Source organism: Staurois parvus, unplaced genomic scaffold, assembly GCF_062004578.1.
Source record: "Staurois parvus isolate SC_StPar_1 unplaced genomic scaffold, SC_StPar_1.0 ptg000155l, whole genome shotgun sequence".
Classification (NCBI taxonomy): domain Eukaryota; kingdom Metazoa; phylum Chordata; class Amphibia; order Anura; family Ranidae; genus Staurois; species Staurois parvus.
The window spans coordinates 4,581,089-4,608,311 of NW_028317951.1; the positions used below are offsets into that span (position 1 = coordinate 4,581,089).

Genomic DNA, 27,223 nt, shown 5'->3' on the forward strand with positions numbered 1-27,223 from the left:
ATATTCTTTGCAGTGAAGCTGTATTTCACTGACACCACCCATCATTTCCATTACTCAGAGTGATGACTTGAGAAATGTGGCATTTCATGACGTGTATAGAAACCCAGTTATTCAGCAGCTCTGTGTACAAGCTGACCAGCAGATGGTACTGAAGTTCCATGCTCCTGGGGAGAGGAAAAAGTCATCATCCACCGCTCTTGTGTTCTCTTCTCTTATATTCTTCTAGTGGAATCCCGTATTAAAGAGTTGTCACCAAACGTTTTGTGGGGATATACAGATAGATGTGTGTTTGTGTGTGTGTATGATATATACTGTGTGTGTATGTATATACAGTGGGGATCGAAAGTTTGGGCACCCCAGCTAAAAATTTGTATTAATGTGCATAAAGAAGCAAAGGAAAGATGGAAAAATCTCCAAAAGGCATCAAATTACAGATTAGACATTCTTATAATATGTCAACAAAAGTTAGATTTTATTTCCATCATTTACACTTTCAAAATAACAGAAAACAAAAAAATGGCGTCTGCAAAAGTTTGGGCACCCTGCAGAGTTAATATCTTGTACTGCCCCCTTTGGCAAGTATCACAGCTTGTAAACGCTTTTTGTAGCCAGCCAAGAGTCTTTCAATTCTTGTTTGAGGTATCTTTGCCCATTCTTCCTTACAAAAGTCTTCCAGTTCTTTGCGATTTCTGGGCTGTCTGTCACGCACTGCTCTTTTAAGGTCTATCCATAGATTTTCAATTATGTTGAGGTCAGGAGATTGTGAAGGCCATGGCAAAACCTTCAGTTTACGCCTCTTGATGTAATCCCCCGTGGATTTCGAGGTGTGTTTAGGATCATTATCCATTTGTAGAAGCCATCCTCTCTTTAACTGCAGCTTTTTCACAGATGGCATCACGTTACCATCCAAAATTTGCTGAAATTTTATTGAATCCATTTTTCCTTCTACTCGTGAGATGTTCCCTGTGCCACTGGCTGCAACACAACCCCAAAGCATGATTGATCCAACCCCATGCTTAACAGTTGGACAGAGGTTCTTTTCATTAAATTCTGTGCCCCTTCTTCTCCAAACGTACCTTTGCTCATTCTGGCCAAAAAGTTCAATTTTAACCTCATCAGTCCACAGAACTTGTTTCCAAAATGCATCAGGCTTGTCTATATGTTCATTTGCAAAGTTCAAACGATGATTTTTGTGGTGAGGACGTAGAAGAGGTTTTCTTCTGATGACTCTTCCATGAAGACCATATTTGTACAAGTATCTCTTTATAGTGGAATAGTGTACCACAACTCCAGTGTCTGCCAGATCTTTCTGGAGGGATCGTGCAGTCAAACGTGGGTTTTGAATTGTTTTTCTCACAATCCTGTGAGCTGTTCTGTCTGATATTTTTCTTGGTCTTCCAGATCTTGCTTTAACTTCCACTGTTCCTGATGACTGCCATTTCTTAATTACATTCCGAACAGAGGATATTGACATCTGAAAACGCTTTGCTATCTTTTTATAGCCTTCTCCAGCTTTGTGAGCGTCAACTATTTTCAGTTTCAGTTTTCTAGACAACTGCTTAGAACAGGGGTGGGCAAACTTTTTGACTTGAGGGCCGCAATAGGTTCATATATTGGAACCGGGGGCCGGACCAAGAGTAGATGAATGATGTGTATGTGTCATCCATAGTAAGTATAGTAATATTCCCCCATAGTAAGCATAGTAATTAATCCCCCATATAGTAATTCATCCCCCATAGTAATTCATCCCCCATATAGTAATTCATCCCCCATATAGTAATTCATCCACCATAGTAATTCATCCCCCATATAGTAATTCATCCCCCATATAGTAATTCATCCCCCATAGTAATTCATCCCCCATAATAATTCCCCATATAGTAATTCATCCCCCCTATAGTAATTCATCCCCCCTATAGTAATTCATCCCCCATATAGTAATTCATTCCCCATATTATTTCATCCCCCATATTAAGTCCCCAAGTCCCCCCTGTGTCAATTCACTTACCTTTGCTCCGCGCGTTCCTCTCGCCGTGTTCCCTCGCCGTTCCGGTGTAGCATGAAAATCTGTCTCCTATGAGGATCTGTCCCCCTCGACGTATCTGCGCATGTGCCAGTTTTAGGCATTAGCAGCCGATCGGCGATCTCCGGCACATGCGCAGATACGTCGAGGGGGACAGATCCTCATAGGAGACAGATTTTCATGCTACACCGGTCTTCAGGGCGGACTGTGAGAGGAGCCTAGCGGGAGCCTAGCTCCGTGGGCTGGATACGGGCCCGCGGGCCGTAGTTTGCCCATTGCTGGCTTAGAAGAACCCATGGTGCTGATTGTTGGGGCAAGGTCAGATGAGTCTGGGCATTTAAAACCTTTGAGATTGACATCACCTGGTCTTCCCAGATGATGACTGAGAACAATCCATGACACTGGCAGGTCTCAGCTTTGCAAAGGGGGCAGTGCATGCTATAAATTCTGCAGGCTGCCCAAACTTTTGCAGACGCCATTTTTTTGTTTTCTGTTATTTTGAAAGTGTAAATGATGGAAATAAAATCTAACTTTTGTTGACATATTATAAGAATGTCTAATCTGTAATTTGATGCCTTTTGGAGATTTTTCCATCTTTCCTTTGCTTCTTTATGCACATTAATACAAATTTTTAACTGGGGTGCCCAAACATTCGATCTCCACTGTATATATATATATGTATTTGTGTATGTGTATATATATATATATATATATATATATATATATGTGCACACCATATTGTCAAAAGTATTGGGACAGCCCTCCAAATCACTGGATTCAGGTGTTCCAATCACCTCCATGACAACAGGTGTATAAAATCATGCCTCTAGGCATGCAGACTGCTTCTACAAACATTTGTGAAAGAATGGGTTGCTCTCAGGAGCTCAGTGAATTCAAGTGTGGTACCATGATAGGTTGCCACATGTGCAAAAAGTCCATCCATGAAATTTCCTTGCTTCTAAATATTCCACGGTCAACTGTTAGTGGTAATATAACAAAGTGGCCAACTTTCTGCAGAGTCAGTAGCTAAAGACCTCCAAACTTTGTGTAGCCTTCAGATTAGCACAACAGTGCATAGAGAGCTTCATGGAATGGGTTTCCATGGCTGAGCAGCTGCATCCAAGCCTTACATCACCAAGTGCAATGCAAAGTGTCGGATGCAGTGGTGTAAAGCACGCTGCCACTAGACTCTAGTGCAGTGGAGATTTGTTCTCTGGAGTGACGAATCATGCTTCTCTGTCTGGCAATCTGATGGACGTGTCTGGGTTTGGCGGTTGCCAGGAGAACGGTAAAGTTTGTTGGAGGGGGGATTATGGTGTGTGGTTGTTTTTCAGGGGTTGCGCTTGGTCCCTTAGTTCTAGTGAAGGGAATTCTTAAGGTGTCAGCATACCAAGACATTTTGGACAATTTCATGCTCCAAACTTTGTGAGAACAGTTTGGGGATGGCCTGTTCCTGTTCCAACATGACTGTGCACCAGTGCACAAAGCAAGGTCCTTAAAGACATGGATAAGTGAGTTTGGGGTGGAGGAACTTGACTGGCCTGTACAGAGTCCTGATGTTCACCAGATAGAACATCTTTGGGATGAATTAGAGTGGAGGCTGCAAGCCAGGCCTTCTCATCCAACATCACTGCCTCGAATGCGCTTCTGGAAGAATGGTCAAACATTCCCATATACACACTCCTAAACCTTGTGGACAGCCTTCCCAGAAGAGTTGAAGCTGTTATAGCTGCAAAGGGCGGGCCAACTCAATATTGAACCCTACGGACTAAGAATGGGATGCCATTAAAGTTCATGTACATGTAAAGGCAGGCTGCACAATACTTTTGGCAGTATAGTGTATGTATGTGTATATATATATATATTATATATATATATATATATATATATATATAATGATCTGCACATGTAATTATTACTATACCTGTGTGCTCGCTGAGGTCATGGAGCTAATATGCATAAGTAGATGTAGGGCACTCACTGGAGAAATTTAAGTGTGGGAACAGGCATTTTGGTGGGGTGCAAACCTGCCTTTGTTAAGTCAACAGGCAATGTTAAACCGTACCATATATATCTTATGTACTAACAAATCACACCCTCAACTGTGATGCCATCATCAACAAAAGCAGTCTTTATACGTGTGTGTGCACTAGTTTTTAGAGGGTGGACAGCACTAGCAAGTAAAGATTGTAATATATGCTCATACCAGGTTTATTCCCAAAAAATATATTGGAGCAGCACAGTTGCTAAATGGTTAGTACTTCCGCCTGGCAGTACTAGGGTCATTAGTTCAATTCCCAGCCACAGCACCACCTGCCTGGCGTTTGCATGCTCTCCCTGTGCCTGTGTGGGTTTTTCCGAGTACTCCGGTTTTCTCCCACACTCCAAAGAGATGCTGGTAGGTTAATTGGATCCTGTCTAAATTGGCCCTAGTATGTGTATGTATGGAAGTTCAATTGTGCGCCCCTTGAGCGTTACGGACAGATGTGAATGTACAACATATATGTACAGCGCTGTGTAAATTGATGGCGTATATAAGTACCTGTAATAAATAAATAACTAAGGAGGTTACAGCACAGAGAGCATAATTATTTGTCCCTGTTAAAAAAAAAAATAATCCAGCAACCTCAGGCATCCCTGCCATATGAATTGCTTCAAGAAACCCTGCCCTTTTAATCACTGACCTGCACTATACAGTAGAAATGGAGATATGTCTGTGCTCAGGCCCTAGATGGCTTCCATGTATACAGCACATGAGATACAAAAGCGGTGTAGCCACATGGTAACCCTTACATATTCTTAGCAAACCATAAACAAAGCTCAAAAAATAGGGTTTCTTAGTTCACATGCATTGCAATACATATGCAAACTGGCCAGTTGCATCAAACTAATCCATCTATGATCAGTTTCTGCTCTGCCATGCAGAATGCCACATTTTTAGTTGCTAAAGTAGAATGCTCTTATGAACATGGACATATAGTGCCAATATGGGGCAAACTGACATAGCTGGAGGTAATCTACAGGTCAAAAACTCAGCGATGTATGTCCACAGTGGGGGAAAAAAACTTGACTTTTTTGAGGGTGGAGAGCACCATAGCTAAAGACAGTAATCTAAAAACATAACCAGGTGTGTCCCCCAAAAATGGCAAAACAGAGAATATTTTGTATATATTTTTTTATTACAGACATAACTCAATTTCTGTTGCAGGTCAGTGTGTGTGTGTATGTATGTATGTGTGTGTGTGTGTGTGTGTGTGTATGTATATATATATATATATATATATATATATATATATATTTAATTATATATAATACATACACACACACTCTAGAGAAAGAGAGAACTATAAAAGAAAAAAAGGGCTTGTTACAAGTGCATTGCCATGAAGTTGTCTTATATGCCCCTTTCACACGTCGGATCCATTTTTCTTAACAGGATATCTGTTAACTGATCCACTTCTGAGCTAAGTGGAGTGGGTGGATGACAGATCCGTGTCCGCTTCACTTATGCAGAACAGACACAGACAGAGCCTGCTGTGCTCTATGGGCAGTGGGATGTAAAAGGACCGGCTGTACATTTACACCCAACAGGCCTATGATCCAGCCAAAGAGATCCCCTTTTGTTTGTTTTTGCTGGATTGGATTGGATGTAGGCGGGCGTAAATGGACCCAAGTTCATTTACATCTGTGGCTCCATAAAGGACAGGCAGACCCGTTCGGACTGCTCATGTGAAAGGGGGCTCATTGAGACTTATGCGCAGGGAATGCCTCATTTTGTCTACATGTTCTGATCTTTCAAAGGCACATTTTCTGCATGTATGTGTGTGTGTGTGTATATATATATATATATATATATATATATCTACATCATTCCATGAATGTAACTATTTTTTAGCTGCCTAAGGTATGAGTAATTGTACAAAACAGTATTATTACTATTGAGCAGTATTGTTCCTCTTGCCTAGTGTAGACTACTTCTACTACATTATGTTCTAGTTTCCTTGATTCCTTGTCTCCTCTAAAGAGGCCAGTGACCTATAAGAGTATATCAAAAAAGTAAAATATCTTCCAGAAACCTGATTAGACCAAGGTCATTCTGTTCACACGCTGGTAATTTATAACTTCACATTTTTTTAATTGAGAAGTAATAAAAATCAAGTAAATTTCAGGATTTATTGTGGGGACCCAGACTAGTGTGATCTTATTAGTTATTCTGATTGCATCATTTAATGTCTTAATTAAACACAGAAACATAATAGAGCAAGTATTTATGGCTGACTGGGCTTCACCGCCCGAACAGTACATTAGTCTTAAATAATTCAAGGCTTGTATGGCTGAGTACTATCCTTAGATGCTCAGGAAAATGAAAATGTAACGGAAACAAATCTCATCACTATAATTTGCTTAATTAGAATGTGTTACTTGGTTATAATTTCAGCAAGAGAAGAAAGGGATGTGCCTGTTAATAGATACACACATCCATCTGTATAATGTTAATGCAAGTATAATTATAAATATTAAAAATGGTTATATTATAGGTTAACTTTGCTGGATCATTGTCAGTATTTTAAACTACTCAAAACATTTTTTAATAACCATTTTTTTTTAATTTTCTTTGTGAACATAATGTATTGACTTTTTTTTTTCCAATTTCCTGGTTGACAGCAAATCTTTCCAACAGGATAGGCAGTTAAAGTATAAACAACAAAGTAAAGCTGGCCTTAAATGGATAGAATTTTTTGAGTGAAACTTCATAGGAAAAGCCTTTAGAAAATGTGTGAAAATTCTCAGAATGTTCGAATGTCAATTAAAGATTTTGTTTGCTTTTTAAATTTGATTTTGGAATGAATGGACTTTTCCGAATGAAAACCACATATACTGTTGGAAATTTTTTCTCAAACAAATGAATTTCCATCGTACTCCATTTGAATTTTGTCACTGTGGTTGAACGCAAACATTGATTTGACCACTAATGATTAGAAAAACAAGCACTCTTAGAACATTCTTTTCCTAAGAATGTTCATTCAAAATGCTACCCATCTATGACCGACTTAAGTTGGCCATACGTGAGGGCTTCTGATTGTCTCATTGGGGCCATCAAGCAATCATGTCTTAGCCCAGCATGTACATACAGTGTACAGTCTGGGCTGGGTTTGGAGATCAGGCAGGTCAGGAATACAGAAATTACAATTATTTTTCTTTTAAGCTTCCAGGCTGTATTAACTGATTTTACCTCAAAATTAATTTCAGAAAGCAATGTTGGGGTATTGTATTTTCTTGATCTCACAGTACAGAACAGGCAGAAATGTAGATGACTGGGGTTATGTGCAGCTCCCTTCAGGTGTAGCCCAGACATCTACAATTCTCTGCCTGATTTGACAGGTAAAACTAGCCATGGATGGGTCAGATTTTTTTTTTATTCAACCGGTGGGTTGAACGGAAAAAAACTGACCTGATTTCCCCATCCACACACTTGATGCAGATGCAGGAATCACCCCCCCCCCCCGCTGTCAGAATACACATAGACTGCAGTGCTGATCATGCACATAGACTGCAGTGCTGATCATGCAAGAAAATACCAACAGGGTGGTTGAACACTAGTCAAGTGGTAGACCTACTTGTGCTCAACCACAGTGTCTACACATGGACTGAAACCTACCGAATTTCAATCTATGTATGGTCGGCTTAAGTCAATAGTCCTTCCTCACTGGATCATACAGTACAGGACACAGGCTGATTTGTAGACTACTGGGCTGCACCTGAAGGTTTCCAACTCTGCCTGTGTCCTACACTGAACACCAAGAAATAGATTTTACAAGTCAAAAATCCTTTTTTTTTTTACCATTGATAAAATGCAGCTCTGGCTGGCTCTCAGAGGAGGTGGATACAACACATCCTATGTCTGTGCAGTGCTGCTATGAGAAACTACAATTCCCATAAAGCAGTGGAAATTGTAGTAGAGAATAGGCTGGATGTAGGATGTGTGCTAGTTTGCATAGCCTGCCAATTACAGGCATTGGTAGGTGTGACCAACCAGAAGTCTCCTGGTATGTCAGTCAAACAACACAATGTGAGTGGGCGATTCAGACTGGGAATTGGAGACGTCCAGGCCCACCCATTGCAGAGAGAATGATGCATTTACATTGCCACCCGCTGAAAAAAGATTTCGGAGGGTATATTACAAGACCAGTGGCCTGGGACATAGCAAGGATTACAGCCACTGGGCTTATAAAACAGAAATCAAGGAGCCTGAGCCATTTTGAGGTTTTGAGTGGGAGGACAACACACCTCTTGTATTAGAGTGCCCCATTCTAGAAGAAGGAGCATAGGGGGCACAGCAGACACCAGAATCATCACTCTGGGGGAAGGGAGTGTTAGATGTACTAGCAGATTTATGGGCAGCACAGTGCTGGTAGGTTAATTGGCTCCTGCCTACATTGGCCCTAGTATGTGTTATGGATAGATGTGAATGTACAATACATGTATGTAAAGCACTGCGTAAATTGACGGTGCTATAGAAGTACCTGAAATAAATTTAGTTACAAAAACAAATTGAAGCTGAACTCTAGCTCACACTTTATAATCAGTTTTTTTCCTTTTGGGATCAAGATTTTACACGAATAAATCAAATCTGATCATTGTAAGCACCACTGGCAGTATTAAATGGTTTGTCTCATCCATGTAAACTGATATATTTGGAAAAGAGCTTGTTCTTTTGAAAAACAACAGACTTACTGGCTGTATCACCATATGAAAAAAATGAAAGCCTAAAAAAATGAATGCAGCCACCACATCTAAGAATTGGTAAGCTGCAATATAATAAATGTTTGTATTTGGGTTTATTAGCCACTTTAATTTAAGAAATAACCTTGAATAATATTCAGCTTGAACTGCATTTATCCCAGAGTGGAGCTTTAAGGCTGAACAATGGGCAAAAACTTTTAGTGAAATATATTCTTCAGTAGCCACAAAGGATATAAATCTACTTTATGTAAAACAAATATTTGCAAACCTAGATATTACCTTGTCAATTTAGCTGTGACATCATCACTGTGCTGCATAAAGCCAGAGCAGAGCTGCGGGTGGGGCCCATGATCCTGCTCTCTACTGGCTTTCTGCAGAGAAATGGAGTGGGTGGACACAAGACCAATTACCATTCACAGAGAGAGAGAGAGGAAGCAGCAGTGTCCAGTCTTTGTTAAAGGAAGCTCATGCACAGAGGAAAATTGCAGGAGAATTTTGCTGGATTCCTGTACGTATGTGGAGGAAATGCATTAAAGCAGAGCTCCAGTATCCTGTGAAAAAAATAATAGTCAGCAGCTACAAAAACTGTAGCTGCCAACTTAAAACACATCCACTCACCTCTCCCAGGATCCAGTGATGTGCTCACCGCAGACGGGTTCTCCAGCTGTCCTCTGCCCTGGTGCTGGCATCCCAAGTGTGGGCACGCGTCTGTGACAGCTTGCAACTTCATAGCTGGATGCCCAATGTGCATGCGCCAGCAGTGCTGCGCTTTGTGAATGGTCCCACAGTCTTCTGGGTCCTGTCACGTGTCTCAGAAGACTGCGAAGGGGGGGGGGGGGTTGTATTTGGGGGGTAGGATTGCCTAGGTGGTCGGAGCAGAAGTTGGAGCAGGTACCTGTCAAAAATCGGGTACCCTCTCCACCCTTGCTCCTCCAAATTCTTAACACCAGGAACAAGTTGTTAAAGCAGAACTTCCCCTTTTTGGGTGGAGTTCTGCTTTAAGGATGCCATGGGGGTTTGTTATGAAAACTGGAAGGTGCAAAATTTGGTGCACTTCTGCATTGAAACCAATGACAACGTGAAAGAAGTTTATTTTGAAATCTTTGCAATTTATTAAAAATAAAAAAAACCACATGTACGTAAGTATTCCCAGCATTTGCTCAATACTTTGTTGAAGCACCTTTAGCACCAATTACAGCCTCAAGTCGGTTTGAGTATGATGCTACAAGCTTGGCACACCTATTTTTGGGCAATTTCTCCCATTCTTCTTTGCAGTACCTCTCAAGCTCCATCAGGTTGGATGGGGAGCGTCGGTGCACAGCCACTTTTATGATCTCTTCAATCAGGTTCAAGGCTGGGCCACTCCAGGACATTCACAGAGTTGGGCCATAGCCACTCCTTTGTTATGTGGGCTGTGTGCTTAGGGTCATTTGCCTGTTGAAAGATGAACTGTCACCCCAGTCTAAGGTCCAGAGCGCTCTGGAAATGGTTTTCATCAAGGATGTCTCTGTACATTGCTGCATTCATCTTTCCTTCGATCCTGACTAGTCTCCCAGTTCCTGCCACTGAAAAACATCCCCACAGCATGATGCTGCCACCACCATGCTTCACTGTAGGGATGGTATTGGCCAGGTGGTGAGCGGTGCCTGGTTTCCTCCAGATATGACACTTGGCATTCAAGCCAAAGAGTTCAATCTTTGTTTCATCAGACCAGAGAGCTTGATTTCTCATGGTCTGAGAGTCCCTCAGGTGCCTTTTGGCAAACTCCAGGCGGGCTGCCATTTTGCCTTTTCCTGAGGAGTGTATTCCGTCTGGCCACTCTACCATACAGGTCTGATTGATGAAGTGCTGTAGAGATGGTTGTTCTTCTGGAAGGTTCTCCTCTCTCCACAGAGAAATGCTGGAGCTCTTTCAGAGTGACCATGCTTGGGTACCTCCCTGGCTAAGGCCCTTCTCCCTCGATTGCTCATTTTGGCCGGGCGGCCTGCTCTAGGAAGATTCCTGGTGGGTCCAAACTTTATCAGTTTATGGATGATGGCGGCCACTGTGCTCATCTTCAATGCTGCAGAAATTTTTCTGCATCCTTCCTCAGATCTGTGCCTTGATACAATTCTGTCTCGGAGGTCTATGGACAATTCCTTGGACTTCATGTCTTTTGGTTTTTACTCTGACATGCACTGTTAACTGTGCACTGTATAAGGGTGCACAGAGCCAACCATTCTCAGCTATGACTCAGCCTGGGTTTGGCTGAAATGGTTTTTGCCCTGTTCTTGCATTAAATGTTTTTGTACCATGAATTTGAAGAATAGTGCTGCCTACTTGTGTTTAGTAGATAAAGTGAACCTGGATGTTTTTGTACCATGAATTTGAAGAATAGTGCTGCCTACTTGTGTTTAGTAGATAAAGTGAACCTGGATGTTTTTGTACCATGAATTTGAAGAATAGTGCTGCCTACTTGTGTTTAGTAGATAAAGTGAACCTGGATGTTTTTGTACCATGAATTTGAAGAATAGTGCTGCCTACTTGTGTTTAGTAGATAAAGTGAACCTGCATTCAGTCTGAATACAAAATTACAGTATGTGCTAGCAAACATCCTGCTTTTTAGGCCTCATGCAGGAGGGGGCCATCTACGTTGTAAATTTCCAATAAACTGGCCAAATTTCACATAGGTTATGGCTAGCTTTAGGCAGTTGTACTTTTTAAGATAAATTTGTCCCTTTTAATAAGTTAAATGGCGTGTGCAGTTCATGTGCACATTGTGCTGAAGTCTAAGAAAACATTCCTGTTCTTGTTTAGAAGATTCTGTGTTTCATCATGGAATGAAAGAACATATTGATTATAACATTAAAAAGGCATTCACTCTTTCTACCACATTGTTTCCACATCACTCTCCATTATATGATCAGTGTATCTCTCTAATATGTTGCAGAATCTTACATAATTCTTTTTATGCATAATTTATCACAAAGAAAGATGACTATTCTGAGAATTAGAAAGAAGATAAGCACTAGTGATTTTGGTGAAGAATGGCTCAGTGGCCATCCCATATGAATATTACTTCCCCTGCTTCTCCTCAGTTGACTGTGACATATGAATATGAATATCATTTTCCTCTTGGTTAGTTCTGTTTCCTGTCTGACGAGACCACCATAGAATTAAATAGGAAAATCTTATATCAAACTCCATGTATGCTCATCAGTTTGAAGAAGAAGAGGTGCCTGCCAATGGATTTCCAGCTCACCTGATGTGGAGAAAGACTTGCAGTACCTAATCATGTTGGGTTTGTAATTCTCCTATATGGATTTTCATGTAGGTATGATCTGAGCTATTTTAGTGAAATCACTGCCCGAATTTCAGCTGTTTCATGCTAAATCTGCAGAAATTCCAGCAATGGATGTCCCTGTCTGCCCAAAAAATGAAAAATCAAAGGAGCCAGGTGGAAAATTGTCGACCAGACAGTGACTGCATCCTAACTGTTGCAGTCACTGTTCAGGTACTCTTACAGCCGCAGATGCCAGCTATCAGAACATTAGATGACAGTGTAGATTTCTCTTTCTATATTGGTTAATTGTTTGATTGATAAATCTAAACAAGTATGGCTACCAATCTGGTCTATTTTTTTTTTATTTAGTGGGCAATTAGGGTAATCTATTAAATTGTAAACTTCCAAGAGTTGCCCCCCCCCCCCCCCCCCAACCCTCTTGCATTGAATTGTATCGTTGCTGTATTATCTCCCTTTATATTGTAATTGTATAATGTTTAAATATTAAATAATTTAATATTCTACATTTGGTATTGTTGCCCATTGCATCCTTTAAACACATTAAAGTGGAGCTTTAGTTCTACTTTAATGACTCGTCCTCCACTCCCTGTTTGGAATGGCACCTTTAGAGAGGGGGGGCTTAGGTGGAGCTGGCACCCAATTTTGACAGGTACCTGCCCCCACTTCCTAGGTAATCAAAAACTGAAGTTCTCCTCCCTCCCAACCCCTGCAGTCTTCTGGGACATGTGACAAGTCCCAGAAGACTGCAGGACCATTCACAATGCGCAGCAGGCACCCCGCTGTGAAGGTGCAAGCTGTCACAGCTGGGTGTCAACACCTCAGATGTGGGGAACTGAGGACAGATGGTAAACCTGACTGGGGTGAGGACAGTGTTGGATCGTGAGACAGGTGAATGGCTGTTTTTTTTAAAAGTCAGCAACTACAGTTGCTGACTTTTATTTATTTTCTTACAGGAGACTGGAGCTCCGCTTTAATTATTCCTTCCCCAATGCTTTCTCCCTAAAGAGTGAATTTACAGGTTAACCAGATATTTAGAGGGGAGGAATGTTTGTGGGTGTACCCAGAAGTGAATATTATTCAGTTGTATGCTACCGCCAAATATTAATTCTGTTATAGTCAGCACAGCCATAGCAGATGTTATGTCCATAGATTCTATAGAGGCAGCAAAATAGAAGTGCTTGGTCTAGACATTTTTAGGCAGTATGTCTATAGTGTCAGGGACATATAAATTGTATGTTGTGTGTAGCTGTTCTGTATCCCATTGCAGATGTTTAGTTATCCTGAAATTCCTGTGCATTAAATTAGTAATATTCTGTACTAAATGACGTGCCTGAGGTTTCCATGTCTAAAGTATAAATTGTCCTTAATTACCCAGACATGATTCCCAAAGAGGAATGTAAATGAATGCCTCTGAACTACAATGCAAAGTGTGAACCCGGATGACATTTTCTGCAATATAAATACATGCAAAACAAAGAATTCAATTGTATAATAATTAGTGAACATACCTAAATGCCCTGATTCCTGGTCAGTGCTGGTGCCTTGTGGTGCAGAGTGTGTAATAACAAATTTAATTTTCTTTATTTTACACCCTGTGCTCTGAGCATCCTCTGTATATATTGCACTGAAATAACTGCATGGACTTGCTTCCTAACCCATTTGTCTTTTACGCTTTCTGTGTACAAATATATTTACATTTTATGTAAACTAGACCTATTTCTGTAAGGAAATCGTTGAAACATTGGTGCTGGCCTAATTCCTTTAAGTCAATAACTTGACAAATTTAGAAACATTGCTAGTATTGTTTAGACAAAATAATGTACTTTGATCCTACAGAAATGACATTGTCTTTGGAGTCCTGTTTATATAGATGTTGTTAGACTTCTGTTAGGACTTATGTTTTGTTGCTTGTTACTCCAAAGCTAGACATCCTCTCTCTGGCCAGACACCCATAGATTTTTTTTCATTCAGCCTAGAGGCTGAAAGAGAGAAATAACAGGCTACTCCATCCACGCTAAATAGTTTGGATGAACTCATCATCCGCTGCAGCAATAGTAGCTCAACAGTGACTGCATATGATTGGATGCAGGCATGATTTGGCCAAAAAATTTCCACCTGGATCCCTTTCTTTTTTTAATGGGGCAGCACAGTAGCTAAATGGTTAGCACTTCCACGTGGCAGTACTTGGGTCGTGGTTTGAATCCCAACCACGACACTACCTGCCTGGAGTTTGCTTGTTCTCCCTGTGCATGTGTGGGTTTCCTCCGGGTACTCTGGTTTTCTCCCGTACTCCAAAGACATGCTGGTAGGTTAATTGGATCTTGTCTAAATTGGCCCTAGTATGTGTATGTATAAATATAAGTTAGGGACCTTGGATTGTATGCCCCTTGAGGGTTGGGTACTGATGTGAATGTACAGTTGTGTTCAAAATAATAGCAGTCAGACATCACTAACCTGATCAATCACTGTTTTTGGTAGAAATGATATTTCTACATGGCAAATAATTTACTAGCAGGTGTAGTAGAGTAATAGAAATCCAACAGACCCAACAGTCATGACATGCATGCTGCTGATTCTGTGTAATTGAATCACTGATTGAAAGGGGCATGTTCAAAATAATAGCAGTGTGGAGTTCTATTAGTGAGGTCATTCAATCTTTGAAAAACAGGTGGCAATTATTGCCCTTATTTAAGGAAGGAAGGCAGCAAATGTTGTACATGCTGGTTACAGTGCATTTCTCTCTGAAATTCTGAGGAAAATAGGCTGTTCCAGACATTGTTCAGAAGAACAGTCTAATATTCACTTTTCTTCAATTTTTTTAGAGGAACAACACAAATTTGATATATTTTTCTTCATGTTTTGATTTTGAATAGAATGTGTAGTGTTCCCAATGCATTTGTGTGTATGGAAATAAAAGCTATTAGAAGGATTTTGAGCTTTATTCACTTTTTTCAACACACTGCTAATATTTTGAACACAACTGTACAATATATATTAAGTGCTGTGTAAATTGACGGTGCTATATAAGTACCTGAAATAAATAAATAAAATAAATAATACAAGGATGTTGGGGGGGGGGGGGTATTACCAACAGGGCCACTCACAGATGGAATTTTGTCCAGTTCATTATTACCTGGATGGACTTTGCTTTAGTGATCAGATTCAGTATTTTCCTGTGCATTACTTTACAGTCTAAGTTTTACACCCTAAAGCTCGCCATAGATGGATTGAAATTTGGCCTGTTCAGCAAGGACCGGCTGAATTTCAATCCATGTAGGCCATTCCCACTCAACAAAAGTCAATCTAACATTCAAATTCTGATGAAAAGGAGTGTTAGAAGTGCAGCCACTGATCTATGTGTTCGGACAGTTGAGGAATACAATGGCACAGCAGTGAGGACTCCTCCACCCACCATGCTTGTGTACATCAGCTTGCTGTCTTATTGAAAAAAAAGAGTCATCTATGACAAGCCTTAATATGGCCGTAAGAGAGAAATGTCACCGGCACACCAAGTATCTCCAATGTGGGTCCAAAAAGGCTTTAATGAAGGTTTACATAGTTACAGCAAGGCAACATTTTGGAGTCTCGCAGGACCCCTTCATCAGGCATGTGACCCTCCTAAATGGGTTTCTGTCCAATATGGCTGCTTTTACACACATATGTGAGCGCTATTACGGCTATTTCATATGAAGTAACTTTAGAGGTCCAAGTTTTCTGGATGTTACTTCCATTACCACACATTTTATCAGCCATTAAAAAAATATCAAGAAATATGTGATATTAGAAAATGAAGATTCAAAGTGAGTTATTTTAATGTAATAGGACCTAATTTTCTAGATGACATACCATATATTTTTTTTATTGTTATCAAGTAAAGTAAAGTTGTCTATCTAGTACATACCCAAATCCTTTTCCCCAGAGCGAAGGTATCATATGTCTGGTTTGACCTTAACACTCATGGTTAGGTGTGTTCGTTGCTGAAATGTTTGGTCTCTGCCGTGAATACGGATTATGTCAGCGGTTAGAAGGGAATAGTGACTCATTGCCTGTTTGTGGATCTGATGCAAGTCTGAGTAATTCTGTCCTAAGGATACTTATATTGGCTGTTTATTATGAGTATGAATCCACGTAGACGTAAATCATTGCTGCACCTATAAAGAAAGATCAGTATGCTCAGTTCAGATCATTTATTTCAACAATCTTTGCAAAGAATGATAACAATCTAGCCTTCTAAATATATTGTTCCTAGTCAATAATTCCAACTCTGCAGATGGACTTTGTGGGGATATAATGTTACATAGGATCATACACATGAAGAATGAACAAAGAATGCAGACCGTTGTCTAATATCTGTGGATAGGATTATTAATGGGTCTTCACAACATGTGCCTGACCTCTAGGAGAATGTTTTATTCATTATATTTATTCAGGCAACAGAAAATATAGAAAGTTATATGTTACTTTAAAAAAAAGTTAGTTTCTAGACCCCATTGCACCATCCATGTGTATGATAGGCACCTCAAGCATTGACATACCGTATTTATCCCTTCCTTGGATAATGTCAAAGCTCAATTTCAGGTTTCACTAGAATTGGGACCCCTGCCCCTAACAGCAGCAGCTGGATGGTGAATGTGAATGGCACACAAATATCACTGTCACTGTGTGACTCTATGGGACTGAAATCCCAGCATGGCATTAGTTGTAGTCTAGAAAGGGTGTGGCCATGACTGCTAGGGTAAGTAGGAAAGGGATTGGGGCCACTGGTCGCCATTCAACCAGGAAATGCTATTGGGTTGTGTTGTGTAAACAATTTACTGAAAACTGACATAGAGGAAGTAGAACAGCAACACCTAGAACACAGGTGTCAAACTGGCGGCCCTCCAGCTGTTGTCAAACTACAAGTCCCATGAGGCATTGCAAGATTAACAGTTACAAGCATGACTCCCAAAGGTTGAGGCATGATGGGACTTGTAGTTTTACAACAGGTGGAGGGCCGCCAGTGTGACACCCCTGACCTAGAACCTCCATGTCAACAGCAGCAGAGCTGGAAATTATGGCATGGAGATCTTTGTTGGGCACACAGGAAGCAAGTCTGACTCTGCCTACCACACTCCACTTGCATGGACCTGCTCTCTGTAAGTTGGGGTAGGGTAGGTTGTCTTTTGTCTCAATTGGACCTAGCATGTGTGTGTATGCATAAGAGATATGGAACTTAGATTGTAAGCTCCATGAGGGCAAGTACTAATGTGAATGTAGAATATATATGTAAAGAGTTGCATAAATTGTCGGCACAATACAAATACCTGCAATAAATAAAATTAATAAATTAGTGTGTACCATAGAACACTGCGAGCGATAGTTGCTGCCACCTGGAAACAGGCTTAAAGTGTATGTAAACCCTTACCTTGTAAAACAACCCATTCAGTTTAAATAAAAATGAAAAACAAAACATTTATGTTTAGATAAATTCATATTTCATATCCTTATGCAGCTGAGAACAGAGAGCTGGGGGAGAAAAAACAGTACAGTGAACTTCCCAGTGAATGGCTGGTCAAGGGGGTGGGTGCGCAGAAGTGTGATCATTGGAGGAAAGCACACTGGGTTCCCAGCACTGCAAGTAAACTGACCATGCTGTGCTCTCCTGCCTAGTGTAATCAGTTATTGATAGGAAATCAGAGGGACTGTCAGGAACACCAGGGATTTCACACAAAGGAAGCAATACAATAAGAACAGGATAATTTTTCATACAAGTACATGGTACAGCTGGCACATATCAGGAATATGAAATGTTGGATTTACATATTCTTTAACCACTTGCCTACAGGGCACTTATACCCGATTCCTGCCCAGGCCAATTTCCAGCTTTCAGCGCTGTCACACTTTGAATGACAATTGTGCGGTCATGCAACGCTGTACCCATATGAAATTTTTAGCATTTTTTTTGTGACAGATAGAGCTTTATTTTGGTGGTATTTAATCACCTCTGGGTTTTTTATTTTTTCTTAAACAAACCAAAAACCACTGGAAATTTTGAAAAAAATTGTTTTTTCTTAGTTTTTGTTATAAAGTTTTGTAAATAAGTGATTTTTCTCCTTCACTAATGTGCACTAATGAGGCTGCAGTGATGGGCACTGATAGGCTGCACTGATGGACACTGATAGGTGGCACTGATGAGGAGGCACTGGTAGGTGGCACTGAAGGGCATTGACAGGCATCACTGATGGGCACTGAAAGGCGGCACTAATAAGCGACACTGACTGGCACTGATAGGCAATACTGACTGGCACTGATAGGCGTCACTGATGCACACTGATAGGCGGCACTAACTGGCATTGATAGGCGGCACTGACTGGCACTGATAGGTGGCACTGACTGGCACTGATGGGTGACACTGAAAGGCAGCTCAGATGGGCACTGATATGTGGCATTGATGTGCACTGGTAGGCACTGATATGTGGCATTGATGTGGCACGGATGGGCACTGGCAGGTGGCATGGATGAGCACTGAGAGCTGGCACTGATGGACACTGACAAGTGGCACTGCTGGGGCTACACAGATCATCAGGCCACACTGATCATCAGTGCTCTGATGATCTGTATACATGTCCCCTCTGAGGAATGCCGATTACCGGCTCTCCTCTCCTCACGAGCTGTCAGTGTGACAGCTCGTGGGGAGAGAAATGCCGATAACTGGCATTTTCCTGTTTACATGTGATCAGCTGTGATTGGACACAGCTGATCACATGACCGAGCCGACATCTTCGGCTCTTTCCGTGGATCGGTGATCCGCTAGGTCCAAAGGACACAGCGCACCGCCGATCGCCGCACTGCGCTCTCTGGGAGCCGCGCATGCGCGGTTAGAATGGGAGGACGTCATATGACGTCCTTCCAGAATGTGAGAACCGCCTTGCGTCCGTCATATTACTATATGGCGGGCGGGAGGTGGTTAACCCCTTCACGCCTAAGGATAAAACAGATCTTAACACCTAAGCACAATCTTGCAACTTTGACTGGTTAGTAAAACTGTACATAACATCACAACTACTTTGTACATCCAGGTGAATTATACCGCGTTTTTTTCAGGGCAAATTGGGCTTTCATTTGGTGGTAAATGGTAATGGGCATCTCCTGATTTTTTTTTTTTTATTATCAAAGGAAAACTGGCCCAAAATAGTAAAAAAAAATTTTTTTTTTTAATTTAGCTGTGTGTTTCTTGTTACAACCATAACCTACCACCAAAGAACAATCCAAAACAAATTTTCCAGCTCTTGAAAATCACAACGATACCATATATGTGTATGTTATTTGTTGTTTGTATCCACAGAACAGCCCAGAAACAATAGTGCACATTTTGTTTTTTTGTTTTTTTTTTCACCTAAAGCACACTGACACTGATACCAATAAAAAAAAAAAAAATCCTGACCTTGACCCAAACACTAACCCTGGCACTGAACTAGATCAAACCTTGATCTAGGTATTTATTTCTTTATTTTTTAATATTTCTTTATTTGTCTTTTTTTTTTTTTTTTACAATATATCTCTCTCCTCCATTCATAGGAAAAAAAAAAACGAGAGGGATGGGCTGTACAGTGTCTGATCACTGTGACAGCCAATCAGAGGCTATCACAGCAATCATGTGACCCAGAATCGGGAGTCCTCGGTCCCGATCGTTATAACGGGACCTGGGGCTTTCAGTGCCACCCCGGTCTTTGTGCTGGGAGCGCGCTGTGTGTCACTCTCCCGTTACAAAGACAGGTATGCAAATATGCAGCCCCACGGAAAAAAGCCCAGTTCTGTGAGGCCGCATATTTTGTTACGTCGGCATGAAGGGGTTAAACTAGAATATAGGCAAGGATTAAAAGATAAAGAAGCTGCATACTCAGTAAGTGATTAACCACTTGCTGACCGCGCTATAGCCAAATGATGGCTACAGTGCATTCGTCCAGTTCTGGGAGGGTGTTTTATGATGTCCTCCAAGAATCGCACCCGCTGCAGCACGCCGCCGGCTCTCTCTGTGATCCCTGTGTCCTTTGGACATAGCTGATAACATGTGCCGATAAAGGGCCACTTACAGTGGCCATTTACCACTTGATCAGCAGTGTCCAATCACAGCTGATCACAATGTAAACACACTTGCCGGTTAAGGGCAGCACTGTTCTCATGCTGTCACAGCGTGAGGAAAGTACTGCCGATAACTGGCAAGTGTGAAAGGAGACATCTACACTGATAATCAGTGCAGCCCCAACAATGCCCATTAGTGATGCCTATCATTGCCAGTCAGTGCCAAGTTGAAAATTGGCCTGGGCAGCAAGGGGGTAAAAGTGCCCAGTAGGCAAGTGGTTAAGTCACTGGTCACAGAATCGCGCGATTTGTGTGCAATGTCAGGTGCGATTTTTGAAGACTATTGCTGCTTGTGAAGATTTTCAACGATTTCTTGCCATTTGCAGTGCAATTTCCATTATATTCTATGTATGTGAAATTGCAACAAAACTGCAGAAAAAGTAATGCAAGAACTGCTTTAGAAATCGCACTGCAGCAAATTGCACAGGTTGAGTCACTGACATTCACATTCATTAGATGCAATTTCAGGTGCGATTTCAGTGCGTAAATCACACCGGTGTGACTGGGCAGTTAACCAGTTAAATAAGTCCTTCAAAAACAGCCAAGGGTTTAATATCACTTTAACACGCCCTCCCCCTTTATGGAAGCATATGTACTTGAATCCAATGGCCGCAGCCCCACAGTTTACTATGAGACTGCGTGTCTGGGCTGGAGATGGTGGAAGGCCGCCCCATAGGTCAGTGGCGCTGTAATGTGCAAGTGCAGCCAGGATGTAAACAATAAACATAGACCGCAGCTATTGGATCTAAATAAGGATGTATCTGTGAATGGGGAGGAGCAAGGACATGGGTAAAAAAGAGAAGTGCATGGTAATCCCACTAACTTGCAGTTGCATTATATTGTTGGGCAGCACAGTGGCTAAATGGTTAGCACTTCCACCTGGCAGTGCTAGGGTCGTTGGTTCAAATCCCAGCCACAGCACCACCTGCCTGGGGTTTGCATGTTCTCCCTGTGCCTGCGTGGGTTTCCTCTGCTTTCCTCCCATACACCAAAGGCATGCTGGTAGGTTAATTGGATCCTGTCTAAATTGGCCCTAGTATGTATGAATGTAAGTTAGGGACCTTAGATTGTACGCCCCTTGAGGGTTAGGGACTGATGTGAATGTACAATATAGATGTAAATCTCTGCATAAATTGATGGCGCTATATAAGTACCTGTAATAAATAATTATTGTTGATGTTTGGGTTATAGAAGGCCGTTTTGAACATTTACTGGTGGCTTGCATTGACTGACAGCCCTGCACTGTGCAGCATGCATTCCCCCTTTTTCTCATATTATCAGGCAGAGCTGTAGACACCACCCGTTCTCTCCTTTTTGTCCTCCTGTGTTCTCAGAATGCTGACAATGGCTACATCAGAACCAATGAGATGGGAAAAGGGCCATGGCCATGCAAGGGCCGAGGCCTGAGCGGTCTGCTATTGAAGGGATTGTTTGGTGGTTGTCATTCAGACTTTATAGGAATGTGCTCCGCTCTTGGGGCCAGGACTGCCTGTGAAAGGCTGAAGTGAATTCCTAATGAAATCTCGCTGTATGTGATGTGAAGTGTGACAGTGGACTGTAATTGGCAGGCCCACAATACGCTGGCACTGGTATAATGGCAGAAATTCTTGGAGATTTTTTTTCTTTTCTGTTTATTTCTTTGTATTTTTAGGGCAACGGAGTGCGATGGGATACTGTTACTGCCAAAGGGGAAAGGAGCAGCAACTTTCAGAAATAATGAAAGCAGGGCCATGTGAACGGTGGCACAGTGGAGTGGAATAGACGTCGGATGCCAGCTTACATAATATAGCTAGTGGCTGTATAGCTACATGTTCTCATTTATTTGTGCGCCATGTAAATTCGCTCTCAGCATTCTCGGACAGTTTTGCTTCGGCATTACCGTTCCCCAGCCAGCCCTAATTGAACTGTGCAGGATAAGCAGAGAAGCAGCGAGCAGGAGATGCTTAATAATTCATGTGAAAGCTAATGCTTCTATCTGTATGTATGATTCCCACAGACTACAGGCGTGGTCCATCCTGGAGCTGTGTACCATTTATGAGGTTGCTAGGTTACGCCTTGTGACAACAGCAGATCTAGTAGTCAGACCTCTGCACGCTCAAGAGCTTACTATTCATTATACAATTCCAGCCCAAAAGTACCTGATTATCACATACTATCATTAAAAATGAATCTCATTAAGGGCAGATTAAATAAACCCAAGGTAATGGAAAAAATTTTATTGTTGTTTACTGTATATAATTACATGTATGATTTTTTTTTTTTTTTTTAAATAAATCAGCCCTTTTCAGATTTATTTTTAAAGATTTTAAAGAAAATCTGCAAATAAATCACTGTTACTAGATCTAGACCTCCGTCTACAGCTGACCACACACATTATGTTCTGATGGTACAATCAACGACTATGTAATGTTAGCGCATGCCAGATATGGATTGGATGGATTGGTTTTAGCATGGGGATCTCATGCTACTTTGCTGTTGGTAAATCTAAAGAGCATAGTACAACGATTGTAGTGTGTGTGGCCAAATTTTAGCATATAGGTAGATTTTAGAAGTCCTGACTCCCTGTGTTTGTACAATTGTGTATATTATGATTGTTTTAGGCCAGTGGTGGTGAACCTATGGCACGCATGCCTCAGCCGGCGTGCAGAGCCCTTTGTGTCAGCACGCGAGCCAAGTCGCCCCAGCAACCGAGCATCAGATAACAGCGCACATAGGGGCCATGCACATGCTTGGAAAGGAGTAGCAGTGTCAGGAGATGATGTCACGAGCTGCAACTCGTCCGAGCTTTTCCCTGGCTGGTCAGTGCTCTGCCAAGGATATATATACATATATATGTGTATATATATGTGTGTGTGTGTATGTGTATATACCTATATATATATATATATATATATATATATATATATATATATATATATTTATATTGGACTGGCTGTGAGTGTTAATACATTTATTTTTAGTTACACAAGATTTTAGCTTGTGCTGGTGGTTAGCGTAACTTTGCCCCCTTGTACTGGTGGTCAGCGGAACTCTGTCTCCTTGTGCTGGTGGTCAGCGGAACTCTGCCCCCTTGTGCTGGTGGTCAGCGGAACTCTGCCCCCTTGTGCTGGTGGTCAGCGGAACTCTGCCCCCTTGTGCTGGTGGTCAGCGGAACTCTGCCCCCTTGTGCTGGTGGTCAGCGGAACTCTGCCCCCTTGTGCTGGTGGTCAGTGGAACTTTGCCCCCTTGTGTTGGTGGTCAGCGGAACTCTGCCCCCTTGTGCTGGTGATCAGTGGAACTTTGCCCCCTTGTGCTGGTGGTCAGTGGAACTTTGTCCCCTTGTGCTGGTGGTCAGTGGAACTTTGTCCCCTTGTGCTGGTGGTCAGTGGAACTCTGCCCCCTTGTGCTGGTGGTCAGTGGAACTTTGCCCCCTTGTGCTGGTGGTCAGTGGAACTCTGCCCCTTGTGCTGGTGGTCAGCGGAACTCTGCCCCCTTGTGCTGGTGGTCAGCGGAACTCTGCCCCCTTGTGCTGGTGGTCAGCGGAACTCTGCCCCTTTGTGCTGGTGGTCAGCGGAACTCTGCCCCCTTGTGCTGGTGGTCAGCGGAACTCTGTCCCCTTGTGCTGGTGGTCAGCGGAACTCTGTCCCCTTGTGCTGGTGGTCAGCGGAACTCTGTCCCCTTGTGCTGGTGGTCAGCGGAACTCTGTCCCCGTGTGCTGGTGGTCAGCGGAACTCTGTCCCCTTGTGCTGGTGGTCAGCGGAACTCTGTCCCCTTGTGCTGGTGGTCAGCGGAACTCTGTCCCCGTGTGCTGGTGGTCAGCGGAACTCTGTCCCCGTGTGCTGGTGGTCAGCGGAACTCTGTCCCCTTGTGCTGGTGGTCAGCGGAACTCTGTCCCCTTGTGCTGGTGGTCAGCAGAACTCTGTCCCCTTGTGCTGGTGGTCAGCGGAACTCTGTCCCCTTGTGCTGGTGGTCAGCGGAACTCTGTCCCCTTGTGCTGGTGGTCAGCGGAACTCTGCCCCCTTGTGCTGGTGGTCAGCTGAACTTTACCCTCTTATGCTGGTGGCCAGCTGAACTTTACCCTCTTATGCTGGTGGCCAGCGGAACTTTGCCCTCTTATGCTGGTGGCCAGCGGAACTTTGCCCTCTTGTACTGGTGGTCAGCAGAACTTGGCACTCTTGTGCTGGTGGCCAGCGGAACTTTGCCCCTTTGTGCTGGTGGCCAGCAGAACTTGGCACTCTTGTGCTGGTGGCCAGCGGAACTTTGCCCCCTTGTGCTGGTGGTCAGCGGAACTTTGCCCCCTTGTGCTGGTGGTCAGCGGAACTTTGCCCCCTTGTGCTGGTGGTCAGCGGAACTTTGCCCCCTTGTGCTGGTGGTAAGCAGAACTTTGCCCCCTTGTGCTGGTAGTCAGTGGAACTTTGCCCCCTTGTGCTGGTAGTCAGTGGAACTTTGCCCCCTTGTGCTGGTGGTCACCGGAACATTGCCCCCTTGTGCTGGTGGTAAGCGGAACTTTGCCCCCTTGTGCTGGTGGTCAGTGGAACTTTGCTCCTTTGTGCTGGTGGTCAGTGGAACTTTTCCCCCTTGTGCTGGTGGTCAGTGGAACTTTGCCCCCTTGTGCTGGTGGTCAGTGGAACTTTGCCCACTTGTTCTGGTAGTCAGTGGAACTTTGCCCACTTGTGCTGGTAGTCAGTGGAACTTTGCGCCCTTGTGCTGGTAGTCAGTGGAATTTTTCCCCCTTGTGCTAGTGGTCAGTGGAACTTTGCCCCCTTGTGCTGGTGGTCAGTGGAAGCTCTGTTATTGTGTTTTTCTTTTAAGACAAAAGATGTTATTGTATGGGTTGTTTTTTCTAAACTAAAACCTCAATATTCAGGTTTAATTGTAGTGTTGGCACTTTGCAATAAATAAGTGGGTTTTGGGTTGTAGTTTGGGCACTCTGTCTCTAAAGGTTTGCCATCACTATTCTATGCTACATGTCATTACTGTGTACAGCACCATGGGCCATGTTGACACTGAAAAATTCAGTTATAATAGCAACTGTGTGCAATGTATTGAAATGCCTGAACCTAGAATTAAAATTTAACAGTTTTTTTTTCATATAGAAAGAAAACTCGTCCAATAAAAATTCCCCATCTTGGTTTCATTTATAATAATATTTTTATCTTGAGGTTTCTTATGCTTAATTTGTAACTATTGCATAATGATATTCTGTGGAATCCCTAACTTTTAATATATTAAACCAATTTTTCAGTCTGTCCCAGCTATATAGCAGTATCTTGCGTAGGTGGAAAAATTGCCAGCAGCAATTGCTCTTAAGTCCTCTCCTTAGCTATGTAACAGAGCACAACCCAATGCTGTAGCATTAGTTTAAACTAGTCACCAGCAACTTTAGTAATTAAATCGCTAGCTGCAAATCGCTGTTAGGCCCCTTTCATATGGCCGTTCCGTTTCTTTCATCAGTTCAGTCACGTTTTTTCCTAGAAAAAAACGGATCAGTTCTCATCAGTTTACGTCAGTTTTTCATCCATTTTTTTTTCAGCTTACATCTGTTTTTCATGTTTTTTTCATCTGTTTACATCTGTTTTTTGTCAGTTTTTATCCGTTTACATCCGTTTTTCGTCCGTTCTGGTTTTTTTAACGGAAGAAAAATAGGGTTTTATTCCGTTAAAAAAAACGGATATTAACAGATGTAAACAGATGATCATCCATTTACATCCGCTAGTCCATAGAAATACGTAGGTGTCCGCTTTTTCAACCATAAATGGACAAATGAAAATCGGACATATAGAACGCTCGTGTGAAAGGGGCCTTATTTTCTGTCATTAGCGATTTGTTGCAGTGAATAATCTCTGCTACAAAATCATTCATTTGACATTCGTCTTAAAGCTGTTCACCTTGCAGTTTTGTTTTTTTTGTTTGTTTTTGTTTATTTTTAATACCAGTCTCTTTTTCTTTTTCAACATCCCAAAAGTTCATCAGCAGCTCATCTGAGTACTTAGACATGCAAATGATGTGATGCTGCAGCAAAAACAGCCATTTGTCTGAATTAATTCTTAGAACATCTAAATAAACAAGTAGCTCAGCCAAGCGATCTGAATTTATTTTTCCCCCATGTATTTTCTTTATTTTAGACTTTTTCTATTTTTAATGAGCTGAAATTTTCCACATCAGTTAGCAGCCTTCATAAGCCCCAGAAGGTCACACCAGCCTCAGCCTTTTCTTTGTATCCCTGGTATAATTGGCCAATTGTGTTAGTGATGAGCTAGCCCTCCCCCCCCCATCTCCGTCCCAACTACATGTTGTTATTAAGCCTCATTGCCTGCTCCCCGAGGAGACCAGCTCCGCTTGCTGTCTGTGGAGAGAGCAGTGCTTCTGCGCAGGTTGGAACAGCAGAAGCAGCATCCATTTTAATCTGCAGAAAGCCGCACGCCCTGTAGGGCGTTTTTTTACAACCCCCTTCTCTTTTACGTGCCATAATCGTGGGTTTTTTCTTTGCGTTCCCTTCTGTCTCACCCGTGATCTGGTTCATGCTCTCTCCTTTCTATATGATGCTCTGAGATGGTACACCAGGAGAATTGTGCGTATCAGGTAAGGATGCTGCTGCTGGTATCCATAGAGAGGCAAGGCCTGTGTGCTGTCATTGCTGCATGTGTAGTAATGTTCCCTGCTACAGAACATGGATTCTTCTACTCTGTCCTCGCCTTCTCCGTTCATGTTCCATTCATCGGATTCTCTTTATTCCAGATGATTGTTTAATCCATCTTTAATATAAAGTCCTGTTTTATTAATCAGATGTTGGGTTAGAGGCGCACAGGGTGATGGGTTTTGTTGGCAAGTACCTAAAACTTTTTAATAGTAATAAATCTTAGTTATTTTACACTAGGATGAATGTTTGGTGGGGCATTCATGTTTTTTTAATTCATCACATTTATTGTCATAAATACGTAGACTTTGTTTTAGTATTCTATAGCTTGTTTTCCAGTAACGTTTCCTGCCATTCCTTCTTTGTGATTTTATATGACTATATATTATTGATGGCAGTCGGATACACGGAGACCATTCTATATATTAATATGTAG

At 42.2% G+C, this 27,223-nt stretch overlaps 1 protein-coding gene across 5 annotated transcripts in view; it reads left to right on the top strand.

The window, feature by feature from the left end:
* The window catches only part of SCHIP1 (schwannomin interacting protein 1), a 504,974-nt gene that overhangs the window by 414,803 nt on the left and 62,948 nt on the right, over positions 1-27,223 (top strand). Inside the window, exon 1 of one of the 5 annotated variants that reach the window (XM_089675436.1) lies at positions 26,475-26,732. The exons of the other annotated variants lie outside the window; for them this stretch is intronic. Coding sequence (XP_089531562.1) covers positions 26,703-26,732 — 30 coding nt within the window. The 5' untranslated portion in view covers positions 26,475-26,702. Of the gene's footprint in view, positions 1-26,474; positions 26,733-27,223 lie in introns of those variants that run through there. 5 annotated transcript variants of the gene reach the window in all.